The sequence below is a fragment of the Ischnura elegans genome, chromosome 11, assembly GCF_921293095.1.
Source record: "Ischnura elegans chromosome 11, ioIscEleg1.1, whole genome shotgun sequence".
NCBI lineage: Eukaryota > Metazoa > Arthropoda > Insecta > Odonata > Coenagrionidae > Ischnura > Ischnura elegans.
In genome coordinates, this window is record NC_060256.1 from 47,968,063 (window position 1) to 47,989,881 (window position 21,819).

At 38.8% G+C, this 21,819-nt stretch overlaps 1 protein-coding gene across 1 annotated transcript in view; it reads left to right on the forward strand.

Annotated features, from left to right (window-relative positions):
- LOC124168276 (MKRN2 opposite strand protein) overlaps positions 1–11,902 on the forward strand; it is a 28,012-nt gene extending 16,110 nt beyond the window's left edge. The window contains exons 2-4 of the mRNA XM_046546421.1: positions 5,337–5,414; positions 7,085–7,303; positions 11,460–11,902. Of these exons, the coding sequence (XP_046402377.1) occupies positions 5,337–5,414; positions 7,085–7,303; positions 11,460–11,661 (499 nt within the window). The 3' untranslated portion in view covers positions 11,662–11,902. The remainder of the gene's footprint in view (positions 1–5,336; positions 5,415–7,084; positions 7,304–11,459) is intronic.
- The last annotated feature ends 9,917 nt before the right edge of the window (positions 11,903–21,819 follow it).

Here is a 21,819-nt window from a genome sequence, read left to right on the forward strand (position 1 = left end):
TGCTTTTCATTGAGTTGCCGTTTCAACCTCTCTCCGCCCACATTGACTGCGCTTGTTCCACCCCGTATTAATACACAGCTAACATACCTAGTTTCAAAACTTCCTGAATGTGAAAAGCTCCTAGTGGTGTCATTTCATCTCATAAGTTGTGACTTGCCAAACGACAGCCCAGAAGAAATCTGAAATCTTAATAAGGAACTGAAGTACTTAGTCAAGGTACCCCAAGCCATTGCGTCTGGAATATGTCCAGAAGGGCTAGTCACTATGATTCCTCGGAAACTAAATAAAGCCCGTTGGTCGACCACAGCTAACACAGTTCTTAGGCTATACATTTAGACTAAGAAAACTACCAATAAATTCTTCGAAATAGTAACATTTATATAAAAGGTCTACGTAGTGATGCAATGTAGGATCAGGACTCAATCTTCGTTCACCGATGATGATCGTCACGCCTGTGAGACCATTCATAGATATAGATACTTGCCAAGGAAGTACCAAGCAGTAGTTTATTCATCCATTTAAACAAAAGTGTTTCCCGCACTCCCAGAAAATATTCTTCTCGTAGTGATAAGTGATCGTCGACTGACTGTCCAACAGAAGGCACAAAATAAAATTCTTAGAGCTATAGATCACGAAGTAGGTAATTTAAACCATGGCATCAGATGCAAAAGTGTTCCCCATTTGAATTTTGAAGCCATGGATTATGGAGAAATGATTCATTGGGAAAGCACCGATGTTTCTACTATCGTGCTACCAGTTGTGAGGAATATATCAAATGAAGAAATCGTTGAAAAACTGTCACTTCCTGAAAACACTTCGCCAGAATAGTCATTCGCCGTATATCTCCACCACACAGTGGCAGTGGAACGGACAGTGAAGCTAGTCTCCGAAGCTGCTTCCCATGCATGCGGCAATAACGCCAAGGATGACGTTATCAGATCCACTTTGATTTCACGGCAAGTTCTGCCAAAATTTCAATCGAAATCTCAATTTTTCACAATATTTCCGGACGGTGACGATTCAGAACAAACAAACTGGTCTGCATAACGTTGGTTGGTTGGGTAGAGGAGGCGAAGGAGCCCAAGGTGCAGCCACCTCCATGTGATGGGCTCTGGGTCGCATGGCTAGATTCTCTGGATAGCTGAGCTAGGAGCTCTACATTTGCTAGATGATACTAAAATAAATCTCTTTTCTGAATGCAGGGGAGGTGAATTTGACCCTTGAGGGACATAAAACCGTCACAGTGAATCCCGAATGATAATTTCCATCTTCAGTGATATCTTCTTACACGAGAATATGGTCAATATAGTCGGCGATGGCATAAAAGAGCATACACTCACCCTAGTGACTACCCTTGACAACTTCAGACATCATTTACACGTTTTTGACTGAAAAACATCTCTATTTCGCGTCATTTATCGCATACATAGCGTAGAATGACAATGCGTGTTGCGGGTTGCCTACCCACAAAAACTGCTTTCGGGGACACGATAAAAGGTCATTTTCTCGATTATTAAAAGGAATAGAGCTGACGTAGTTGGTCTAAAATATCTAGGAAAGACCAATGTTATACACCATTGGAAAAAATGAGTGCTTGCTGAAACCAAATTAAAATTATTTACATTTTTAACGTTTTTCGTTGAAAATTTCGAAATTTCAAGGCAAAATGGCGAACAGAAGATATTAAACGATTTTGAAAAAAAATCATATCTGTAATACCCCCCCGGATACGCAACTTTTGCCGGGTATTACGATTCGCTCCTAAAAAAAAGTGGCAAAACGAGGCACCCTAACGTCCACTCGATGACGTAGGTCATCGCTTTCCTATGATAATTTACGAATTACCTCCAAATAGAAGTCATTATTTGGACTTCAGTTAAAGCTAAGTTGATAACAAGCGCTTTAGATGACGCCCTAAATCTAAATTTGTTTGAATGCATCGACGTCTCTTATGTTTTCAATGAGGTCCAATCAGGCCATCAAACCCCTAGGCATGGTCGATTACGTTGTTTCGTCTTCTTATTATGGTTTTCATGTGGCTTCCCATTATTTTCATATTGCTCACTCGGTCGATCAATTTGATTTTTATTCTTCTTCTGTATCACCACATTTCGATATTTGAGAGAAAACTATGTTTTTGAGGTTTTAAGTCCACATAGAATCCAATTTTGATTGGAAACAACAACACAATTGTTTCCCGCAATGCCTAATTAACTACTTATTTTGAATTTCACTTTAGCAACCTCAAGAAGTTGTGTAGGTTATTTCATACATGATTACTATGACTAAGGGTGATTTATGGTCGGCCCTTCGGTCAAAAAGTCTCCCATCCATTGGTTTTATCGTTTTTTTCGTGAATTTTTATGGTGAAAGTTGTGTAGAATGGCATTCTGAGAGTGATAACACAGGATTGAGTCGCGAGTGGAATCCATTGCTCACAGAAATATTTTTAAATATCTAAATAGAAATTTGTGTAGAATGACATTCTGTGAGTCATAACACAGGATTGGGTTATGAGTGGAATCCATTGCTCATTGCAATTTTTAAATGAAAAATTGAAATTGAAAGCTATTACTTATACCTAAGTTCTTACCTTAAAGCTCAGTCTTTTAATTGCCTTAATTTTATGCATGCGATTTTAATTTTTTACTTTTTATCCGCGGTGAGAGTTCTGCTAGTTGGAAAAAATTTTGATCTACCATAAGATGTGCATTTTCTTCACTTTTCCCATCAGACAACAGTGCTTACTTTATAGAGGTGTGTGTCACGCAACATTTAATCGTAGCTAGAGACTGAATTTTGAATAATTCGAGTAATCAGGAACTAACTGAACTGAAATAAAAAAAAACGAAAATAAAACCGGAAAAATAGGCTGCAACTTTCAAAGATGGTAACATCTGCCAACATATCCTGTCGTTCGGCCCGTCCTAAGGTTCCGTTGTTGATAGGCCCGCCATATTGTTTTATTATTCCCGTCGCCTTGGAGATGCCGTAGGGCGTGGGGCAACGGTGCACGTGGAGGAACCGAGATAAAAGCATTGTGGTTCGTCCGTTGCGGAGGCCAAATGGCCCAGCAGGTCGCCACTAGGAAGGGGTGGGATGGGCCCTTGGGAATGCAGTCACCCTCTGCCAGCAACGTCGTGGAAAAAATTCCGCGCTCTGATTCGCTCCGTGGGAAGCCATGCGCAGTGCCTCATCCTCCCTCCCCCCTGGTGACCACGCGGCGTGGTTGTCGTGTGCACGGGCCGATGTTAATATTTACTCGAGGCCTCGCACGCTCGTTGAAGTCTCCAGCCGTGACCGAAATTTTATGAAGGCCCTATATTCTGGCGATTTCATGCAGGGAAATCACTTGTCAAGAGGAAATCTTTTAGGAGACTAGTCAGAAGTTTACGTGAGTGTTAGTGTTATCAAGAATCTTTGACAATAGTAATTACATTTATTGACGTTTAACATCAAGCGATACATGATCAATGCCGTATAAAATATATCAAATTTAATGTATAAATGAAAGAATTTCTTATATTCATTAATTATGTATCTTTTTATAAATGGTCGTTAAAATTTTCGTCATGCTGAGTCCATTACGACTTCTCATCGGGTGCTAGTTTTTACAATATTCATATGCTGTTTTGAATTACCATTTTGATGTCCTTAATGAAATTTCTTACATTTATAATATTTTTATTTTATTGTATATTATACAGTTGATTTATCTGATAGTTTATTTAACTCATTCCTTTACTTTTATTTCACTTGATTTATATTTTATCTTTATATATTGTATCTATTTATTATATTGTATCTTTAGGTAATTGGTTCAACTTGCTTCGTATTTGAACAGACCTGTTTTTCTCCTTTATTCAGAATAAGCAAATACATAAAAAAATGTCTACGATTTACTTTGACTAATTTGTCTCCCGTAGTAGGTAACTCATTATTGTAATAGTTTAGTAATGCGCAAACATAGTGTTGCGCACATGGTAGTGTGTTTATCTCTCTATACGTAAATATGGTTGGTAACCTGAATAAAAATTCGAACTAGCTAATGTTTTCAGCATTCCTTTCAAGCTAAAATCATGGTAAAGGTTAAACATTATATTTATTTTTTAATCTATTTAGATTTGTTCTTTCTTGAGCATAAAAGTAAGTAATCATAGTTGGGTATCGTGAAGATAGTCATCGCTCATGGCACATAAGCATAATATATTGTTACTCGCTTTCGATCGTTGTGGAGGCTCTGCCCCCCAGACGACCCCGAACCAGGGAATGCCTCTGGCCTAAAAGCTTGTATAAATTAAACAGTCAGTCTTTGACCGGAAGTGAGTTTTATAATAAATAGATTCTTCTCAATCCAGCAGATCTGCCGTTATAACAACAGATCTTTGGAAGACTACTGGTAGCGGATAGCGATGATGTTGCGGAAATTAGCCTAGAAAAGAAAGCACTGAACCGATACAAAGGATACCGGCTTAGCAGCCCATGGAAACCGATCCTGGAACTGAGTAACAAAAATGGCAGTCAAGGGTGAAGTAACCACAACTGTCCTAAGTCATGATCCGGGCTTCAAGATGGTAGACTCACTACCGAGTGATTCGATACAAAAGGTTTTCGCAAAATCTACCTCTTTTAGCCGTAAAGTAGTATCTCAAAAAATCTTTCCATTCGGGTGTATATTGAATCTTATCCATAAAATGGTATGTCAGAATGCCAGTATATTCTCTAAATCCGTTTACACATTTTTTTCTGGCTTTTCATATCAATCACCATTGTAAGAGTCCTTTACAACACTAAACAAGCATCAGGGGTACCATTATGTACAATGCCCAGCAGAAGAAACTCACATTGATGATAGATGAAAATTTTTAATGCGTGGTAAGAATGTATAGAACCTTTCTGGCTTCCATAGAAAATATCTCAATGGTAATAAATATTTTGACTTTTCGTTAAACAATGAACACTAAGAGGTACGTAGGCGTAACAGCACACGTGATAAAAAATTACAAATGGTAATTTTCACAATTTTTTAAACACGATCTATTATTTGTTGTTTTATCATGGACACATCTCATTTCCACCAAGTCAAGCATGAAACGATTTTATGTGGATATAATAGTGCACTACTTAGAAAGCATCCTTCACTATGATCCAATATAATCACGAAAAGCATGTGGTTCTTATGAGGAAAGTTGAAATTTTTAGTGAGTATATTTGAAAAATTGTTACAAATTGTTTATCTATAGGTATTTATTTATGCCTTTTTAATGATGTAAACGTAATTGTTGACTTCCTAAGTTATTTTAACTATGTTTTCCTTTTTTCCTTTCCACTTGCAGAGTTCCTTACCCGTTCGCCCGAGCAACGCAGCATCCCTGTTCCATAGTCATTCGTCCCACGCACGGAGATTTCCTAAAGTGAGTACCTACCCTACTTCCGAAGGCAGTGGTTGGATCGTTCGTCAGCTAAATCACTTTCTCCAATCAAAGTAGTCTGACGTGATATCGGGCGTTGAAGTCACCGCAGACAGAGCGAGAGTGATGTAAAACCTGGGAAAGTGAAAGTACGGAATATCTTTTTCCCGTTAACTGTACCGGTGCGACTTGATTCTTACGAGATGGTGCTTTTCAATGTGTTTGACTTCTTAAAAGGAAGTTTTCTAGATGAAATTTCACTTACTCTCTTCCTGATACTCTGCCGATCCAATGCTGGCAATTTCCCTAGCGAAATCTATATTGCTGTGGGTTGCTTTATTGATGGAGAAAGTGCATTTACCTCTTCTATCTATCACATTTTATTTCTTGGTCCTTTCTGTGGTAAATAAGGTGAAATAATTTATACCAAGAAGCTATTTATAGCTATGAGAAAATTGTTGGTAATCTTTCTGACAATTAGGCTGTATTTGTTGTGCGTAACAAATTAAATATTATATTTGTAAATTAATGGAGTTAAAGTATAGAATATTATTCTTTGCATCCTAAATAATCCCTTAGCTATAAAATAAATCACTCCATGCTTATTACTGAAATTGCTTGTTAAATATGAAGTAAATTGTGGAATACAAAAAACAATTGAGCTCTACGGCCTCCATAGATCGGGTTTTGCAAAGGTTGCCTTTTGGCTAGTGTGTATGCGGCTGAGGTATTCCCTGTCTAGGAAGTAATATTCCCGTAAACTACCACAGGAGGGTTTTCTGGTTTTTGGTTTTTTTGTGGCCATTGGACACCATTTACGATGTTTTAAAGTAGACTTGATTCAAATATTCAAAAGTTTTTTTATTTCACTAGTATGTTTTCAAGATTTTTTTTCAATGTGACAGATTCACACAGCTCTACTGCTGGCTTCTTGAGCCCTACGAAGCAGGCAGCATAGCTGTATGAGAGTCACTCTTTTCAGAATTAAATAAAAAATACTTGCAGATTTGAAATAGAAATTCGAGATTTTAAAACACTGTCCTTACAAAATCTAAGAATAATGGAAATTATTTTGGATATTAAAATTAAATCGCCGTTGCAGCTTGAAAAAATAATCCCGAATATTCTATGAAAAATAAAATATCGATCTTAAGAAGCTTGAAATATTTGTGTTCGATCATATACAAAAAAAATCAAGGCTTTTCAGTGCTTTGACAAATTTGATTAAATTGGTAATCTTTGATTCTCGTAATTCGGCTTTTTGAAAGAAAAAGAAATGAAGACAATTCTAAAGAAAACCCGTTTTGCTTGTAACTGCAAAGTGCATCTAAAAAATGTTTGCGTTGCCATAGCTCAGTAACTAAGGAATTGCGACCCCATGTTTACGGGCAAAATCTTAAAATTGTCTCCTTTACCAGCTCCTGAAGTGTTGCTAATTCCTCTTGAAAGACCCTGTAGCTTTTATTGTTATCAATTGCATATCTATGCGGTTGGAGAAATGCATGTGGATAATGCGATGCTTTGGTTTTCATTTTCGTAATCACGAGGTTGAAATACGTTATAGCACCCACAGTTTTAAAGATTATTTTATAATTTTCAGTTTGTAGTGTTGTCGTCAATTCGTTTGCTAATTTTTTCCGTTCTCTCTCTTTATTTATGTCCCGACTAACCAGCGATTATTTCAACTCCAAAGACCTGCACATAGCGGTTACGTCATCGAGCGGTGTCGTTGTCGAATTCGATCGCTCCGGACTGCGTCAGCACCTGGACGGCGACGCGTGGAGACAGTGTATTGTCCTCAACGACGAGTCGGATGACCTGGAGATGATCAAGGAGCAGTGGGACGAAACGTTGATGAGGATATCCAAGCAGCCCTGCTGGTCCTCGGAAAGGTACATAAATATAAGTATTAACTTAAGTGATGGCCTTTGAAAAAACTCTCAGAACGAATCGGTTGGATGAAGATGCCTATGGTTTCCGGATGGGTGAGATTTTCCATGAAGGCCGATATTTCCAGATCGGATATCAAATCAAAAATTCGCAAGGTGGATTGAAATTATAAAAACTTGGAAAATATAAAATTAAAATTTTCAAGTGATGGTACTTGAAAAAAAAGGCTGAAATAAAAACTTGCAGTTATAGAATTGCAAGTGTTTGTTTCAATATGGAAAAATTCCGCTCCACCACGCTTGGATCTACGGATTTTATTTGAAAAGAAAAAAGATTGGTATTCCATGATTGGAATGCCAATTGCCTTACAAATTCGCTTTCGATTAGATTTTGGCGTGTAAAATAACATAATTTCGTTTGTGTAAATAGTATTCAGTCTTGTAGTAAAGTATTCAACATTCAGTAGCTGCTGACTCTATTGGAAGGTTTTTAATGTGATAAAAATGGAATTTTTGATTAATATAGGAGAGTGAATAAGGAAGACCAAAAGGCCACCAATAATAGACAGTTTCGCTAATCCGCCATCGCCGATCACGTGTGGGAAGGACCACTGCACAAAGTGGGTTTAAAAAATGGTAGACTCATCGCTATAGAGAAGCATTACTATCCCCTTGTATTGGTGAGGTTATTGAAATAGCAAAAGCGTGTAATTTTAACAGGGAGGACGGCTATTCGCTCTCCAACGCCTGGAAGAGACTCTTCTCCAAAGCGACCAACCATGTCTATATTAGGTTCGCGTTACAATATTTTGTTTAGCCTCTATGGGCTGCCGGATGGAAATTAGGCGGTGGACCTCGGGTTGAAGATCCTTGCTTTAAATGGAAGGAACAAGCATGCATGTTTACCCACACACTGTAAATCAAAAGCCTGAATCACACGATCATTTTAACCGTCATTTCCGAGTGATAACCACAGCGATCACTAGAGTGATCACTCGCAAATGATCGTCGCCGGCAATTGTTTTTCGCGATCACGATCGCGATGAGGGTTCCCATCACTTTTTTCATCACTGGTCTTGTCGCTTTTTCAGTCGCTGAAACCGTCATTAAATCCCCATATCAGCCAATCAGAACGCATTCCCGTATAGAGCGATTGCAGCGCAACGTTTGGCAATCGTGGGAACGACATAGGTAAACATAAACACGCTATATATATTTTCTTTATGCGGGTCCTATGACAACAACCTGTGATATCAGAAGTGACGCGAGAGGCGACGGTGGGAGGGACCGTGTTATTCAGAAAAATGATCACTCGAGCGATCACTTTTCCAGTCGCGAAAAGCGACCGCTCTAGTGATCACTTTTCGCGACGTGAGAAAATGTTCGTGTGATTCAGGCTTAACTTGCCTTTTTTCTGAGCAGCCATGCAAGAATACATTCCTGGAATAACAAGACAGGGCCAATTTATGTCCCAGGAAGTAAGAATGACCACTTTGGTCCTACGCTTTCTGAAAGCAAGACTGCTGCGCAATTACAGGCTATTCACTGTGTTGGTAGGTTCGCTCTAAACGTATTTGAAACGAGGTGATGGGACTTTACACTCGCCCGAGCGTAAACGGCGAAATCTCGGTAAACATGTTTTCCTGCTTTCCATTTTTTTTCAATTCGAGAACAAGGTCTTGTGCTTCCTGAATTTCGTTCCTCTTCCTCCCGACCATTACGTATCTATCGACCATCCTCCTACCCTCTTGGTTAAGATCATCAGGGGAACCGGGGCGTGGAAACATAAGGAAACAGAAGCCAGCGGAAACGTCTCGACAACGGTCTTGACCTAGCTATTAAGGCTTGCCCTTAACTTGGCGTACTGATGTAGTTGAAAATTGGCGCAAATTGGCTTAGCAAAGCTCGGGATGAATATATATATATTACCTTGAGTAAAAATTTCCCTGCATCAGGAACCGAACCACGAACCAAGTTTACATCGTTGCATCTTCGAAACCAATGCCACATGCTCGGAGACATGCTGTGGTAGAGTCGTATCGAAAAGGTAACTATCTATTTTTGATAAGAGTTATGAAATCAAAAAAAATATTAATAATGCCACAAGAAAATCTCATACGACATTAACATATTTCTTTAAATAAACATTTAAAAAACAATTTGTTTCATTGTCTTTATTTTAGATTAGTTAAGAGCAGTATTTGAGATACCTAAGATCGTACTCTGCAATCGCATTTTACACTGTTTCTTGCGGAAAAAAATTACGTGACAATTGCCAAGAACCCACTTCCCACCCCACGTGAGACTCCCAGAGCAACTTATGTCCTAATTGACATTTAGCCGCACCAACAATTTCCGTCCATATATTTCTGTCCGTTTCTTCCTGTTATGAAGCTCAAGCTTTCTCCAATTCAGATTTTAGTTGCTCACACCATCTCTTTCTTGGTCTTTCTCTCGGTCTAAGTCCTTCTGGGTTTGCCTTTAGAACCTCTTTCATCTTACCTCCGAGTAAAGACGAAGTGCTAGGAAGAGTGGGAGAGAAGTCTTTCAAAACCCCTAAGCAGAAGACTTAGTTGGCCACATCATGATGCATGATGGCCTGATAAAAACAAAGACAATCGTAGAAGGACAAGTGGAAGGTAAGAAGGGCAAGGGACGGCCCCGAAGTAGTTGCGTAGGACAGGTTACAAAGGATGTAAAAGTGAAGAAATATGTAGCTATGAAAAGGCTAGCGATAGGAGAGATGAATGGAGAGCTGCGTCAAACCAATCTTAGGATTGGTGACTTATGATGATGATGAATATTTATTTTAATTTTTTAACTCGCCAATAGATTCATCCCTAATTTTTACTTGGAAAGGTGATGATAGAGGTAACAACGGAGTAAGCCACAGTCGATTTAATTTTCACTCAATCAAGTTAGGGGTCCTGCTCATTTCCCTGGGTCACCTCGCACGTTTTGCATGTAGTATTTATTTTTATGTACCGTAAGATGGTTACTTAGGCTTCGTTCACTACTTGTAAGTACAAAAAATATTTTAAAATCAGTAAACTTGATGCTGAGTGATGTTAATTTTTTCCAATTATTTTTGTGATTCTAAATGCTACGTGAATTTCTGATGCAGCAATGATATAGAAATTCCATTGCGATCAAGGGCATACCCAGGATCATAACTAGGGGGGGGGAGCAAGCCATGGGATTTATGAGATTATTTCCACGAAAAAATAGTTTTATTTTCGTTACATACCTTATACTAATATATATCATTTTTCGTGGGTTTAAATAAAATTTGTTGAATACTTTCGTTTCAATTCAATACTGATTTTGGTTAAAGACTTTTGCGATTTTTGCTTCTGGGGGGGTAGCTACCCACCTGGGTACGCCCATGATTGTGATTGATTTTATTTTTATTTGGTCCAGTGATGCCACAACTTTGGTTGCTTTGTCCCATGCATGATATTTAGTAGCTATGATGCTTGTTTATACTGATAAGTCAATGTTACCCAAGGAGGAATTTTGCCCATCCCATTGCACTTCCATACTCTTTCCATATTTTGGAACCTTGAAAACTGTCGTAATCTCCTGTTAGTGCTGCCACCTAATGATAATAGTATTCACCATGACAAACTATAGATCCACTATGACAGACTATAGGTTGACTGAAAAAACTGTTTGAAAATATTAAATTTCTTTTTGGAGTGTGTGCCAAAGTTACCCGGATGGACTAAAGTACTCCATTTTACGGTAATTTATCTATCTTTATATGTAAAATAGGATGTCTGTTTGTCTCTTCGCTATGCATTTCCGTATGGCTGCACAAATTGCGACCACTCTTAGTACTTCGGTACATCTCATGCTCCCAAATCCTTTAGTGCGATAGCAAATAGTTTAGTACGATAAGATTGAAAAAATTATTTTGAAAATGCAGATAAACATTTAGCTTACTAACCTGTGTTATGAGGTAAAAAAGTCAAAGTTTCAACACTCACTGAGGGTATGGTTCTTTACGTTACGAGATATATTCTGGGAATTTGAGAAAAGAGTAAAAACAATTGAGCGGAATGGAGAATTTCCTCAGGTGGTCGGATTTTTTATTTTAATTTTTCTAAGAGAACTTGAATTTTTCGATTTTTTTCATTTTTTTACACTTCCTTTACAGTTACGATGAGAACAACTACAATTGCTATACCTTCGTGCTGGCGTTCCTGAGGAGTCTTGGCTCCGGTTCCTTGAGTCAGGCGGCTGCTGGTAATCGGACCTCTTTCTGCGAGAAGTTTATAGTCCCGAGGACCACGGCCGCCGGCAAATACGTATCCGTTTACCGGAGAGTTAGAAACATGGGCTACTACATTCAGAAGTGAAGCTGTGGACCTTAGATACACATGATTGTTAGTGTTTGGGTGTTTGTGTCTATTTTTTAAACTCAATAATGTGATAATTTATTTATTTAGCGTACAATTGTGTGCGTGTGAGAGAGATAATGTTTTGGATGATATTTTTTTATTAATTCCTTCAAGGAGTAGCAATTGTGAAAATGAGTATTTAAAGCTTGTTGTTCTAACCTTTTTAAAATAAAAATGTTGTTAAATGCTTGATACCTGATGGAGTGAACGATAAATATTTGGATAGAGTCCTCACCTGATCCTGTCACTTATATGAACACTATTGTATTGCCAGAGTTGTCGATAACCTACTGTTCCGGCCTGTTTATACTAGAAAGGGTGGAGAAAATTGTCATAAAATTTATCTCTGGATAGCTGATGCTAGTAAACACCAAAATTACGAATGACGTTTAGGTAGAATACGCGCCATTTTTAAACTGCAGAAACCTTGAGCCAAGCACTCCGATTGGTCGTGAGTTTGCCCTGTTGCCAGATGCTCTGGACAGCTCAAGACTTCGAATGGTTTTCCTGAGATCGCGATGTTTCCGAGGCATCCGGCAACAGGGCAAGCTCGCGGCGGCCAATCGGAACGCTTGGCTTAAAGTTTCTATACTCAAATAGTGCGTTTGCGACCTAAACATCATTAGTAATTTTGGTTCCTGTAGGCATCAGCCATCCAGGGTTAAAATGTCTTGACACATTTTTTTCTCCACCCTGTATACCAACTTCTACAAGTTCACGTGTCTAAAATTGAGTGATTCGGCATTGACGGGAAGCAACCTGTACATGTTAATGAACCAAACCAGAGCAGGTTCCATTTTCTGTTCAGGGCATTTCCATGAAAATGTCAAATTTGTCTCACAAATTAAAAGACTGGCTTTATTAGGCTGGAAATATTTTATCTTATTAATCAACAGCCAATTGATTGAATTTTATGAAATCAAGGTTTGAAATATTATTCAGAGCCTTATTAAAAGTTTTCAAACTATACTTCGATTCACAGAGTTTTGAGGATGTCTGAAATCATTACACTTTAGAGGCTGCCCGGACATTAATTCCGTCACATGTTAATTATGGGCATATTTAGAAGGTATTTCGATAATTGATTTTGTTTCTGTGTATGATCATGACCTTCATAGATGTATTTTGATCATGCACAGTTAGACGTTTTACAATTTTTTTGTAATTTACAATTTTATCGAAATATCCTATGATATAGCTTTCTCTAAAGGTACAAATGGAATTGCCCTTCATGCGTTCGAATGAACTGGACGGTGATTACCACGTGGATTCTTAGACTTGTCCTCTTGGTTAATTTTCAACGAATTCTGAGGTTACCGCTGATCGACAGCTTCAATGATTGGACTAGATAGCATGCGAAGCCTCGGATACCCCACCATCACCGAGAGCGACAAACATTTTATTCGTCCGGCGCCTGGGGCAGCGTCTCTGCAGCAAACAGACCGTGCAGCCTTAGCTCTCCTGACGTGCGCTTCCCAATACATTTCCGGGACACATTCGCTTATATGGAAGGGTTCGACCCTGGTCAATCTCGTCTCGGTTCGCTTCCTTGAATGATGAAGGTACGATTTCGAAAGTGACGTCACGCATCACTGGCGCTTAGGGAAAATGGAAGATGTGCTATCGGTTCATACTACGTATCGGGGCAGATTCCGAAAGTCACCTTCGATCATGTTAACAATAGATGCGTTGCAAGCGCAAAAGTTGCTAAATTAGCGCTTAGTAATCATTACAATCTCTGGTCTTACTTAGCGCACAATTTAATTCATAGCGACTAAACAAAAAAGCTTTAATCCGAGAAAATTTAATAAAAGTAGCCTACAGATGTCAACCACGGACATTAATGCAAATTCACATTTTCAGTTTTTTTTCCATTCTAAAGGGTACTTTTACTATAAATATTCACGTATTATGTACCTTTTTCGTATCGATTACTGTTCATACCACTCTTTACTTTTATCATTTCCTTATCTGTTTAACCTATTTATAATCAATTATTATTTCCCAGCTAAATTACAATCTCCATAATAAAAAATATTACTGTTTTTCGTTACGTACTTGGAGTTGTCACTGCCTCGTACCTTGCCATTCTCCTCCTGCCCTACCTTGTCATATATAGTCGTGTATAAAAAGTAAGGCTTCTTTAAATTGCACTTTTTTTCTGGGAATTCAATGCAAAAGATTTTAACATATTTCTTGAATTTTTCGTTTGGATGCAAAAACGACCCTCTTCCTCTTTATTGATAGCGACGGAGTTTATGGATATTAACATCCTATTCATTATTTGCTAGTGATTTTGATTCATAGTCATCATAGATCAACACTGGTCTTTTTTATTGTCAATTCTCAAGAATCTGCTAACCATATGTTTCATTAAATAAGCTATAATTAACGTCCGGAAAGTGCTGAAGTTTAAGGTCATCGAATGGTTTTTGCCAAAATCATTATAGCTTTGTCTCTGTAAGCGTTTGTTTCAGAAATCTACATGTGTTTTCGATTTTTTTTTTAAATTTGGCTCTAGCGGCAGTAATGTATATCATCCGATATTGAGTTGATTTCGGATCTGAGACCCTGATCTCAGTCCACAGCTTTTAATAGCATCAGAGAAAGCCCTCCTGTGCTCCTGATAAGTGCTCCTGGGCAGAAGCGTAGCCAGGAATTTCGGGGGAAGGGTCCAAAACCAGAGGGGAAAATTTTGGAAAAACGGAGTACTAAGTACAGGGTATTTAACTAGAAAAGTTTCTTGGGTTTTCCACCGGTTGATGTCGTCCATGTCTCCCGTCGGATGATCAGCAAGTCGCGGACCGAAACGCAGGGAGACATGGACGACATCAACCGGTGGAAACCCCGAGAAATTTTTCTGCAACTGATATGCCGGGAAAACCTAAGATCATACATAGGTATTTAACTAATTTTAACGCTTTTCATAATCTAAAAAACTTCAGTTTTCAAAGAAATTTTTTGTAAATTCATTTTGTTTTGTTCTATGAAGCAAAGTAACAGTGTTTTTATATTTCGGGGGGTCCGGACCCCTTCGCTACGCCATTGCTCCTGGGCTTCATGTCACCAAAGGGGCGGGAAGTCACTGCAAGGGAAAATTTTAGGCTGAAGCCCGCTAACTGAAGTCCTCACTACCCTTTGACTACGTGCTTGACTGTATTGTGTGCGTAAATTCCATTGCCTGGACACGGTGAATAAGGCACACAGTGCGGCGCCCTCCCAGGAAAGAGGCCATCAGATTAGAACCGATATAAACGCAGAAACGAGGCCGTTGGTGTTGTAAAACATGGAAAAAAACATCGTGGCGACACTGCTTCCTCTTCAGTAAGTTCAAAACTTGGCCAATTCAGTCACAACAGCCTTTCTGGAGTTTTTGGGAGATTGAAGTCAGCGTAAAATGTTACCTAGAGTAACCGCAAGAGATTTTTCAAAAAATGTTAATTTCTGATCGAATCCGTTAAAATTAGCAAAATACGTAAATTTTTGGAACTGAATTCAAAATGAAAATGAATGGACTTCAAGACTAATAAGAATTTCACCGCTTACATGTAATATTTATAGTAGCGTAAGTATAAACCCTATGTGGTGAAATGGTAACATAACAGGTATCAGCTCACGGAATAACTAATAAGGAAAAGGAAAATATGACTTATGCAATAGACTTTACTTTTGCAACGCCGAATATCTAATGAATTCGAAAAAGAATTTCTCATATCCGGATTTCTTGGATCTATTGGAATATTCTGGCTTCAAGTTTTTCGATAGCGTATTGGATCAAATAATTTATATTCGGAGAGTATTTGGTTTCGAAGAATAAAAATCAAATCCATGCGGGCCAATATTAGGCCGTTACTAAGCCTACCAAACGGTGTAAACTTCCCTCTTTCAGCAAGCAGGATGGAGCATTGGAGCAGATATGAATGAACAATAGTATTCCCGAACATCCATACAGATAACCAATTTATAGAATTTGAACAGGATTAAAACGCGGTAGATTTGCAAATTGCAATGGAAACAAGAGTGAAATATATTTGCTACTTTTTATCATGATTTTTCCAGAATTGATTTTGAATATCGATGATAATATGAAATTTTCAATCCCATCGCCGCTTGCTGTCTGTTCCGTTGAATATGCGTATAAAATCCAAATGAAGAACTGTCATGTTCTGTGTTTAGAAATGGAAATAACTTGGAAGGCCCAAGGGATAACGACACGTTAAGTATTTGTAATAATCGAGTGTCTAATGTTATTATAACCGAGTGAAGAGTGGCGGCCAGTTTTTGCGTTGAATATTTGCGGGAAATAAGGGATTATAGCTGAGAATCGCTAATCTCACAACAGAAAATCCTATTTTGAAGGATTATCATCAATATTCCCTGACGTATGCATGCTCTTTTTACTATAAGTGATACATTTACTCTCCTGATCGAATTACTAGTGAAAGTGTATTTTTATGTGTATCATAAATAAAATACACTTACTCAGGTGATTTTTTTTCTGTAGAATGCTGATATGCATAGGCGGATCTAGGGGAGGGGGGCACGGGGGCTCGTGCCCCCCCCCCCAGACCCTTAAAAATGAGCAAGATTTTCAATAAGGTCCCACTATCATTGCGTTCGTTTTGTATTACGAGGTATCTTTGTGCCCCCCTCCCCCCGGAACAAAATCCTGGATACGGCCTTGCTTGTGACCCCCCCCAGAATCCGCCCCTGCTGATATGATCATGAAAAAAACTGTATCACGTAAATTTTAACACTTACAAAAACATGCCTAACGCTCTTAGCAATGATGAAAGTGTAAATAACAAGCCGCAATTAATAAATAAATAATCTAGCTTTTTTTATGAAGCATGCGCCGAGAAAATTTAGCTACTCTTAAGGTAGGAGAATATTTCATTTAGAACAGCTTCCTTTCTACCAAGATTGGTTAGGTGTGGAGCCAAGGAGGTGGGCTACTGAGTCAATGGTCTTGACGTGAATATTGCATTAGAGGATCCTTAAGTAGGCCAATGAATGTGTTGTCGACGACTGCACAGTTGAATAAAATTTACAGAGGTCGGCGCTGACGGAAAAGTGGCGGAAATTAAGTTTGTGATAATTGGGCCATTAAACTAAATTTATATTTGCGATGATTTATCAAATTTATTACTTTCGAATGTTATTCCTTCCGAGAGCCAATAATATACTGTGATAATAAATGCATTGCTCTGAGATCATTGGCGCGGTACGGAATTTTTTAAAACCAATCACAAACTGCCGCAATTGGCAACATAAATCAAGCATCTGCCTTTTCGGCCTAGATTAGAATGGAATATAATTTTACTATTACGAAACGATTTCGTCCCTTATACATAATAGATAAATAATACGAGTTTGGAGTCAAGAAATTAATTTCATTTCACGATGACTGCAAGAATAGCAATATGTAATCCTTTCCTATTATACAATTCTTTTGGAATTCAATATGGAAGACTGCGAAAACAACACCATAAATACATATTTGTATTTTAGGTTTCGCACATAGTAACACACACAGTCAGGCGCGCAGCTAGGAATTAAGGATAGGGATGGTTTTAGGAGCAACTTTTGAGGGGTACGGGAGAATGGGATACGGGAGGTGCCCTCCCCCAGGAAATTTTTAGGATAAATGGCTGAAAATGGGGAGTTTGACGACTTTCTGAGTGATATTTTTTTTAATAATTACACTATTCTCTAAGTAATATTTATCCAATTAATTAAAATGGATTAAAGTTTAAATTTTCTCCGAGTTTTGGAGGGGGGTTTATCCCCCAAACCCCGTCCCCTCGCTGCGCCACTGCATACATTAATGCAAAATAAACGACGTATAATATAATCATCACTGTTAAAAATAATATAAGAATATTTACATTTAATGTACCTTGAGGTTACGGGGGAGACATAAGGTATGGATGAAGCGAGTACTGAGCGGGGAGGGGATTTTCAAAATAGTTATAGAGGGTAGAATGTTGGGTAAACGAGGGAGAGGAAGGAAGAAGAGTTTTAGATAGAATGAAAGGGAGTAGGCCATACTGTGAATTGAAGAGGGAAGAGGGTATATGAAGAAAGGGGAGATTTCCAAAATGCTTCTTAAGTATTCTATGAAAACCTACCTTAATCGGTGGAATTCTGAACAGTATTAATACTATATCTTGAGGTTAGTGGTTCCATATATCGCATTAGGTGGTACCATAGGAAGAATGACCATAGGCAGATGATCGACATGGGGGTACATAGAGTTATGAAGTCTCCTCCGATCTTGAGTTGAATTCTCCAGCTGTAATAGAGACGTTATCTTTTCGCGTGTGCAGCAAACGTTAGGCGTCCGGAAATTCCCTTTGCATTCCAGACTGGCATTTAAATAGCGGGCGAGAAACGAAATGACCCAGGTGACCGCTTGGCTTCGGTCTCCCTATCGCTGTGTTTGAGGTGTGCCGCCTTCGCTTCCCGGGAGAGTTGAGCTGGAATGCGGTCTTTCCTGTAATTTACTTCTCCTTGCGACCGGGGCACGCCATCGTAAAAAAAGAAATACCCGCGTTAACTCCCACGTCCGACCCAACGGTATGGCGAATTTACCTCCAAATAGTCCACTTCCATTTCCGTCTGCGAACGAAACTCATGGCGAGGGCTTATTCTTCAATTGATGTTTGCAGTCACGAATGTTACAAAAGAGGATCCTCAATTCGGCCTATAAATGTGTTGTCACCCATCGCGCATTTCAATGGGTTTTCAAAAGTCGCCACTCACGTCGCTGACGGAAAAATTGATCCGAGATTCACGGGGAAATAAAGTTTAATTAGGGGTAGCAACTGAAATTTATATTCTCAATGATGTGATCTATCGAATTGATAATTTTTCAAAGCTATTCCTTGCAATTACACACATATACTGCAAAATATTGGGAAAAAATGGATCGAAGTGCACTCATCACCGCGCCCCGGACATTTTTGAAAACCGATTAAAATGCGACCGAGGTGGCTACAGAAATCAGCCTTCAATGGAATGGAATTGGGCCTCCTCTATGCAGTCCCCTTGGTTGCAGGCAAGGGACCTGCATTCATGGATCTACATTTTTCCCAATAATATGCAGCATGTTTGTATTTGCGAGGAATGGCATTGGAAAGTTATAAATTTGATAGATCTCATCATCATTTTTTTAAATTTCAGTTAACACCCGATGATTATCCTTTATTTCTCCGTGAAAATAGCGACGCGAGTGGCGACTTTTGAAACCCATTTAAATGCGCGGTGAGTGACAAAACATTGAAAGGCCAACATGAGGATCCTCTTTTGTAGTATTCATGGTTGTAGGAACGAAGCCACGGAGGGGGCTCAGGGAGCTTCAATCCCCCCTCGATTTATTTTCCTTCGAGCCTGAATAATTCGATTTTTTTCCGTCCCTCATGAAAGTTAAACAGGGAGTAGACGATATGAATAGGGACACTTGACGGACACTTTTGGAACTCTACGTCCGCCACGCCACTGGTTCAGAAACACGTTAGATAGCAGAATAGAAAAAGAGGGAATAGTCTCGTGAATTAATATCAGCTGAGAAGAATAGACCAAAGTAACTCCAGGTATAGGTTTGCGGGGACCGAAACAGTGATCGCTTTCGTAATGTTTTCTTTATTTTTCGTTTACTATTTATTTAATATTGGTACTTGATTTATTTTATTTATTCAGGGTATAGTATTTGCATTCGCGAGGAATGAAATTAAAAAGTTATGAATTCGATATGATGAGCATGAATCACACGATCAATTTTTCGGTCCCTCCGAATGATAGCTCAAGCGATAGGTTTTCAGGGACCAAACAAATGATCGCTTGCCCCATCATTTTTGTGAATCACCCGGTCATTCCCACCACCTCTTTTTCCATCGATTATTCAGTCACTTTCCGTATTCACAACCCCTATTTTATTATAAGCCAAGCGTGGCGTTACAAGCCGTGCGTTCTGATTGGCTAAAGGACGGTGCCAGTTATGATTTAAGCGGCGGAAAGAAGGACTTGCCGAATGGGATTCCCATCCCTTTTAGCCATCGCGAAAAATGATCGCGAGAATCGGTCACTTTTCCGCCATCATTTGAGCGATTGCTGGAGGTGTCTCTTGTAAGAGATGGAAAAAATGATCGTTTGATTAAAGCTTTATCGCGACTGTCCGCGATAAATTCGCTCAAGAGACGATTATCCCGGGGATACCTATCCTCTGACCAAGATCCCTAAAATCTTGTTTTAGCCACAAAGCAAAATACACGTCTCTTTGATGCAACTTGCTTTAAATTTGAAAAGACGCATTTTTTTAAGGAATCACTTCAGAATTAGGGAATAGCTTAACTATATCTGTATTTAGATAATGAATGAATTGATCATTCGGATATTGCACGAATATTTATTTTTAAAACCATGAGCTAATTTCGTAAGAGGGCTTAAGTTTAAAAATTTTCTAGCAATCATGCGGATTTTCAGGAACAAATACCTATGGAGACGAAGCTTAAAAAACTACTGTGATTTCAGTAGTTGCTTCCGATGAATTTAACTTTTAGCATTATGATATACGAATATATTTATAAATATACGAAGTAAAAAGCTTACTTAACGAAATATACTATCAGAAAAATAGCGTAGGCAAAGAGAGCATTCCACCCAAAGAAAGATTCTACTTAAGCGGGAAATTTAAACATTAAAGTAAGGAAACAATTTATCTGAACTTACATTTGGAGCATGCTTCTCTACGGAAGTGAGGCGTGGAAAATGACGGAAAATGAGAAATCAAGGGTAGAGGTCTTCGAAATACGGTGTACGAGAATAATTATGAGGAGCAAATGGATCGACCGAGATACTAATGAGGAAGTCCTTAGAAGAGTAGGAAAAAAGTCTCAGGAAAACTTCATAAGAAGACGGAACACCCTTATAGGGCATATCTTGAGACTTAGTGGCCTGATAAGACAATCGTCGAGGGTCAAGCAGATGGCAATAACGGAAAAGGAGGACGTCGAACAAAATGTATGGAACAGGTAAAGAAGGATGTGAAAGAGAATAAATATGTAGGTGTGAAAAGATTAGCTGATAGGAGAATTAAGTGGAGAGCTGCGTCGAAGTAATCTTAGGATCGTTGACCAGTGATGATAATGGAGAACTATGCGTGCGATTCCACAGAAATTTACTAGTGTATGCAACCCACACAGCAGTGGCGCAGCGAGGGGGGGTGTTGGGGGATAAAACCCCCCCCAGAGCTCAGAGAAATTTTTAAGTTAAATCCATTTTACTTAATTGCATTAATATTACTTATAGGATATTCTTAGGATTTATAAAATATCCTTCAGAAAGCTGCAAAACTCACTATTTATCCTAAAAATTTTCTGGGGAGGGCCCCCGCACCATCGATTACCCTGGCAGGTATGCCATACCCCACACACCCCAGTATTAGTTGCGCCTAAAACCCCTCCCAGCCTTAATTCCTATAGCTGCGTCCCTGCCACACACCACCCTAGCCCCCCCCCCCCCTTCGGTGAAAACAAATTTTTGGGCTATTGAGTTATTTGGGGTAAATTATCGCTGACATTTATATTTTATGGATGTGGCCGAGAACAATTCAATCCTTCGAGGGTTTGAAATATGTACTTAAAATACCTCTCTAATCCATGGGCGGATTCATTATCAACTTTTGGAGAGGGGGATCCTGACCCAAGTCTGGGAAGTGTGGAATACCCCGCGGGAGGGAGGGACGTTCTCCTGAATCAATTTTTTAAAAACCCATTTTATACGCATTTTGGAGCCTAAATTCATTTATATTCTTTTTTTATTCTAGCAACAGATGATATTGAAGAAGATATTTAAGAAGTTTAACAATGGAGAAGAAATAAATGACCAACTTGAAGTTTTAAATAATTAAATAATGAAAATTTTTGATAGGGGGGTAATTCTGGTAATTCCTCCTCCTACTCCCCAAAAATCGCCGCTACTCTACTTGTCCAATTTAACTATCCCTACAAACGCAATCCCCCGAAGGACAGCTTACTTTTAAACGAGCAGTAAATATCAAACCACAATTACTTGACCTGTCTCAAATTTCCAAACTAATTACTCCATTTTACAGAC